A 6,787-nucleotide genomic window follows, 5' to 3' on the forward strand; every position below is an offset into this window, starting at 1 on the left:
TATATCTATAATCTCTGCTTTCTGAACTCAAATGTAAAATCTCTATAGAAAAGGTATTACCTCATTTTACTACTGAATCAAAGTTTGCTGAGTGTAATGGTGCATGCCTATAATCCTAGCACTCCGGAGACAGAAGCAGAGGATCATCATGAGTTCCAGGACAGCCTGGACTACAAAGTGAGTTTGAGGCCAGCCTGAACTACACAGGGAGACCCAGCCTCAAACACAACAAAATAAACAACACAGTCCAAACAAATAATAAAGTGAAGTTTAATAATTCACTATGGATACTTATGGTATTTTAAAGTAAGATCTGAAAGGACTTGTTTTGTGAATGTTAAGAAATAAGTAAAAGAAAAATTATTTTTTTGTATTTTTAGGGAAGGATCTACAGGGTGTTCAGGGTCTCACTACTAGATTGGACTTGTAGTGATCTTTACAGCCTTGCAAGAGCTGGGATTACAGGCATGGGCCCTGCCCAGTCTCCATTGTGATCTCAGCGCGCCCTGGGGGCGGGGCCAGCACAGCAGGCCCCAGGGAGAAAATTTGAAAAGGAGTTAATTTCTAATTTTTAATACACTTATTGTTTATGACACTAATATACTCATTAGTGGTGTAGTCATGCTTGTGGTGAGATTTGGCAAGATAGTATACCTCACCCAGAATAGATTGATGTTCAAACCTTGGCACTCCAGAATTAGAGGAGGACTATGAGTGACCAGGTGGCAGACCGAGAGTTTTCTGAGCAAGACAGGTGAATTGGCAGGAGTGAAAATTTCCTTTCTTCCATATGCTTTAATTCACACATCTAATAGAGAATTTTTGTATTTTGATATTTTGTATAAAATTTAACATTTCTTTCAAGGGGTAGGCATATAGCTCAGTGATAGCTTGCCAAGCATTCAGGGGTCCTGGTTTTAATGCCTCACACTGTACATACACATACACACATGTGGACACACATTATTGAAGTATAATCTTTAAATCTTTTCCTTACATTACCCGAAATGCATACTTTTTCCACTTAAAATGTGGAGTTGTAAATTTAGAAATACAGAAAAAAATATCTTAACCCGTTTTAAGACTTGCTATTAAATAATCACTATATAAGATACTAACTTAAAAACAGTCACTTAAGGGCTGGCCTGATAGCTCAGCAGATTAAAGCACCTGCTTAGGCAAAGCACAGCGGCTGGGGTTCGATCTCCGGCATGCTATGCCGCCCCATCCATGGGGCATGCTGAGACTGCAATTGAGACTGGGCATGGTGGTGTGTGCCTGTAATCCTGGCACTTGGGAGGCTGAAACCAGGAGAATCACTGCGAGTCCGATCTACATAGTGAGACCCTATGGACCCTGTAGACCCTGTCCTAAATACAGAAAAAAGTAAATAAAAAATAAAAACAGTAACTTATTTTTCATCAGAGGTTGGATGTTTTTCTAGGGTTACCTCATGTTAGTAATGTCTTCTAGTGACATTCATTTCACATGTATTTTATTTTGGCTTTCACTTTTTGTTTTACAGGAATAGTTTTTAGGTGTTTTGGTTAGTGACATTTGAACACTGATTGAGATTTCCTGTTTAAATCCATTATATGTCTGCGATTTTTAGTTAAAATGAGAAGAAAGCACCGTGGTGACATTCATTGTTTTCAGATATTTTCAATAAATTGACATTTCTATAGTTAAAATTTTGAAAAGTTACACAAACGCAACTGATGAAAGAAAAAAATCTCTATTAGCAGTGGAGAAAGTTGTCAGTGATGGTAACATAGTTCCAAATGAAAACCATAGAATTTTTTAAAAAAAATCATTGTTCTATTACCAGTGCAGGTTAGAACTAAATACTTTTTTCCTTCTTAATTTTACAGATTTAATACAAGAGTGGAACAACCTTGCCGAAGATGAAGAATATATGTTAGAGAAGTTTTTTCTTTTTTCCTTCAAAAGTTTTGTTTGGGGGCTTATCTGCAGTTACTGTGTGATAATCAAGTCTGTTTACTTCATCAGAAATGTTTTTTACAATCTCAAGAAAAAATATGTCCCAGAAATTGAGTTTATTGTTGCTTGTATTTGGACTCATTTGGGGAGTCATGTTACTGCACTATACTTTTCAGCAGCCAAGACATCAAAGCAGTGTGAAGTTACGTGAACAAATACTAGATTTAAGCAAAAGATATGTTAAAGCTCTTGCAGAGGAAAATAAGAACACAGTGGATGTGGAGAATGGTGCTTCTATGGCAGGATATGGTAAGATAATCCTAAAATATTTCTAGTCTGTCTCTTTAGCTTATCTTCATTTAAAAATAGTTATAGAGATTGAACTCTACTTCATGTATGGATCTTTACAAAGAAATTTTTCTTTTTATTATAGATGCTTTAAATTTTATTAAAAAATAGAAATATGATACTCTTCTATTCATCACCCAGATTTAATAATTATTAACATTCTGCAATATTTGTTTTATCTAAATTGTTGAAGAATAAAGTACATTATAGAAATTGTGACATTTCACTATTGGGTTTATGTATCTTAAAAAATACTATATATATATATTTAAATGCTCTTTTTCTATGTAACGTAATGCTTTTTTTTTTTTTTTAATTTTTGAGACAGGGTCTTGCCATGTAGTTCAGGCTGGCCTTAAACTCACCATGTAAGCAGGGCTGGCCTAAATTCATAGTGATCCTCCTGCTTCAGCCTCTCAAGTACTGGAATGATAGGTGTGCATGTACCCCTACACCTGGCTCAGGATGCTATTTTTATATGTAGTTTATAGTTAAATTTTCCTGACTGCCCCAATATAAACTTATGAGTTGTACAGCTTCTTTTATTCCCAAGACGCAAGAGTTGTCTGAATTTCCAGCCTTGTTTATTGCCATTCTTCCTGTCTTATCCTAGGTCCTCTGCTATATGCTATGTTCTCTTCTCCATTTAAGATTTGGGATGAGGGTACAGAGGGAACCAATGGGGTGGTTCTGTAGAACACTATGTCTGTACCTGACCGTGTGGACATTTTCTCTAGTCTGTTACAAGTTGTACTCCTGTGCATTTAAAGAGTTAAAATGTGTTGCTTCTTGTAATGAAAAGAATAGCTCTTCTCACTTCTAACAGGCTTTAGATTTCCTACTCTTCAGAGGTACTTGTTTAAAATTCTTTTCTCATAACTTCCTACTATTCAGAATGAGGGTTTAACTTCCTTTTTCATCCAGAAATGCTTTCTAGCCCTGCAAGGTTGCCTTTACAGAATAATATTCTATGAATAACATAGAATAGTAATCAGTATTTTCTATTAATAGTATTGCTAGTAAGTGGTATTCATTACTGAGACATTTAGTACATTGTCGTAGATGTTTCCTTCCCTGTGCAACTCAGTATTTCCCCCTAGAATTAATAGGTACGTGTTTTCTTCTTCACATAGTTTTCTACTCCATCTCCCTTTAGTTACTTAAATAGCCTCCTCATATATTTAGAAACATGAGGTGTTTTGTTACTTACTTTATTTTGTAGAATTCTTTTGGAGCTTTCTGATAGGCTCTGGCCTAAACCCTTTGCTATTGAAGCTTGCAGCAGTGAATTATTTGAGGATCTCAATCTTCATTATCTTGGGGATTCCCTTACCCCTTTCTCCTCTTTCTCATTTTTCCTAGTTGGTTTTTTTTTTTTTTTTTTTTTGAGACGGAGTCTCACTATGTAGCCCAGCTGTCCTTGTATTTATTATGTAGGCCAGGTTAGCCTTGAACTTGTGAGGATATACTGCCTCAGCCTCCCAGATTCTGGGATAACAGGCATGTGCCGCTTATTGTTCCTGTCTCCCTTAGTCCTTTTTTTGTTGGATCTCAGATTTCCTAGAATTTTCTGACTGCTTCTTTATTGTCTATCCCCTGGTTCTAGGGGAGCAGATCTCTAATTTCCCAGAGGTAGTATTGAATTTCTTGCATATCTGAAGAGGTCTTTTTCTTTGTGTCCCTCATGCTTACTTGAAAGTTATGCTGGTATAAAACCCTAGGTTAGAAATAATATTCTTTGAGATTTTAAAGGCTTTATTCTGTTTTGTTTTTTCCCCCTTTAGCTTTTATTTTTTAGACTATAATCATATTCTGGTTCTTTATCCTGTTTTTTTGGAAGCTTATAAAAATCTTTTTGTGAAACTGTTCTGAAACTTCTCAGTGATGTAGCTGGGTCTGGGTCATTTTGATATATATGCTGGCACCTCAGTTAGTACTTTAAAATCCTGAAAGTTATGTCATTTAATTTTGAGATTCAAAAAAGTTTTTTGTTACTATGGACTGAACCCAGGGTCTTTATACTAAGCCATAGTCTTAGCCCTAAAATTTACATTTTTAGCATTGAAACATGATCTCACTATGTTGCTCAGATTGAGTTGAAACTTGCCTTCATCTCCAGAATGATGGCATTACAGGTGTGTGCCACAATGCTTGGTTAAATCTGAGATGTTTTCTAAAATTATGTATTGGGCTAGGGAGATAGCTCAGTAGGATAAGTGCCTGCCTGGCAAGTGCAGGGTCCTGAGTTCAATCCCCAGTACTGAAAAAAAAAAAAGAAAAAAAAAAGAAAAAAAAATTTGACTTATTTAATTTTATTTTCTTTTTCTGGAATGCTGTTACTGGTATTTGGGCTTCCTGAGTTTGTCCTGTAATTTTCCCTTTTATTATTTTCCATCTCTATCATTTTACTTTATTTTTTGAGAGATTTACTTAGATTTATTTTTCGTCTCTTTGTAGAGTCTTTTAAGAGTTCCTTCAGGGGCTGGTGAGATGGCTCAGTGATCTAAAGCACCTACTTAGAACAAGCTTAGCAAAGCATAGGGACCACGGTTCAATCCCCCAGCACCACATACCAGCCAGCCCCGCCCCCTGGTGGGCTGAGCTGGCCACACACACACACACATTAAAAAAAAAAAAAGAGTTCCTTCAATCTGTCTTTTCTGTGTCTCTGTCTCTTTTGTATATTTGCACTTTTATTGTTAATGTATGTGGGGTGTTTTTGTTTTTTCCAAACGTGTGGCGATCCTTAGCCTTTTGCTCATATTTAAAGAGTGGGACACTATAAAAGGTTGATGGGAAGTGCTGAGTTGGCATGCGATATCCACTATAGGGTGATCGAACTTGATCCTTCATATTAAAAAGGGCTCTGACCAGTGGCATAGGGCAGTATGGAGCTCTGTCTCATAATGCTCAGTCTCTTTACAACATTAGAGAAAAGCTGGTTCTTGATTCTGCACCTACATATTCCTGCAACTTCTTAGACTCTTATGGACAGCAGCTGAGGAGACAAACTGCTCAGGAAAGTATTCTAGACCACTCAGTTTGGGTGTAAGTTATTCTTACATGCTTAAGAAAAATATGCTTGGGCTGGTGAGATGGCTCAGTGGTCTAAAGCACCTACTGAGAACAAGCTTAGCAGAGCACAGGGACCGCAGTTCAATCCCTCAGCACCACATGCCAGCCAGCCCCGCCCCCTGGTGGGCTGAGCTGGCCACACACACACACACACACACACACACACATACACATAAATTAATTAATTAATTAAAAAAAAAGAAAGATATGCTTTAAAATAACTAATATCTGCCTGGAGTTATGACAGACTTCATAGCTCAAGGACACAGTCTTGCACCTGACTGCTCTCTCTTTAGATACCAGCTCCTAGGTTGGACCACCCCAAGTTACCCTTACTGCTGACCAGCTGGCTACAAATTCAGGAGTCTCCTTTCCCTTACGTTTGATAATTTTCTAGAACTTATGGAATTCATTGAAAGTTCTGTACTTAATACTGTACACTTACAGTGTTATTATAACACAGGAGTCAAATCAGAACCAGCCAAAGGAAGACACATGTAGGGCAAGGTCTGGGAAGATTCCAAATGCAGTTTCTATTGTTATGTCCTTACAGAGTGAGGACACATAACCTTCCTGGGACATTGGTGTGTGATAATATGTGGACAATGGTGATTGGAGAAGCTTACTCAAACTTCATTGTGCAGAGTTTTTATTGTGTGCAGGGGTTTCATTATGAAGGCACAATTAGATCATTGCTGCATAGGTGAACTCAGTCTCCAGTCATGTGTCTCTCCCTGGGGGTCAGCTGAAAATCATCCCAACCCTTTTAATCACATGGGTGTGATAGCCAGCCTGTATCCTCAGTTATCTCATTAGCACAACATATCTCGGGGCCCACTCCAAGTCACCTTGTTAATATAAACTATTCATGATCTGAGGGATTCAATGGGGGGCTTGGAGCAAAGCACTTAGGGATAAAGGGAGCTACTGCATCAGGAAATTTTGTTTCTTTAGGATTATCTCTAATAGCAGAGTATTTAGGTCTTTCCTCTTGAGCTGCTCAGATATAGCTGTGAGAAGTACTCTCCAGCTTGGGGAATGTAGGCCTGTAATGGGTAGGATCTGAGTAGAGAAAAACTCAGGAGAGGGTTGGCCTCAGCACTTACTATATACTCAGCACTTCTATTTACTCCTTCAATTTTCAGTGTATGACTGTAGCCATCAACTGGTTTACACATTTCAGAAAATACATCATAAATCTGCTGTTGGGGAGGTTTTGGAGAGATGTAGAGACTTGAGGAATCCAAGTTTTATAAATAAATCTTCACCCAATCTTGCTTTTCATTCCTTCTTTATCCCTATTTTCAGTAGTATGTGCTATAAGATTCCTGGGCATTTTGGGGGTGAGATTCAGTGGAAAAGATGAATTGCTTCTTAGCTTTTCCAGTTGATTTAAATTTTATTTTATTTATGTGTGTGTGTG

At 37.5% G+C, this 6,787-nt stretch overlaps 1 protein-coding gene across 1 annotated transcript in view; it reads left to right on the plus strand.

Annotated features, from left to right (window-relative positions):
- The first annotated feature begins 1,867 nt into the window (after positions 1-1,867).
- Positions 1,868-6,787, plus strand: part of Ccdc126 (coiled-coil domain containing 126) — an 11,958-nt gene continuing 7,038 nt past the window's right edge. The window contains exon 1 of the mRNA XM_004626467.1: positions 1,868-2,250. Within this exon, the coding sequence (XP_004626524.1) occupies positions 2,013-2,250 (238 nt within the window). The 5' untranslated portion in view covers positions 1,868-2,012. The remainder of the gene's footprint in view (positions 2,251-6,787) is intronic.

The sequence above is a fragment of the Octodon degus genome, unplaced genomic scaffold, assembly GCF_000260255.1.
Source record: "Octodon degus isolate 3935 unplaced genomic scaffold, OctDeg1.0 scaffold00015, whole genome shotgun sequence".
Lineage (NCBI taxonomy): Eukaryota > Metazoa > Chordata > Mammalia > Rodentia > Octodontidae > Octodon > Octodon degus.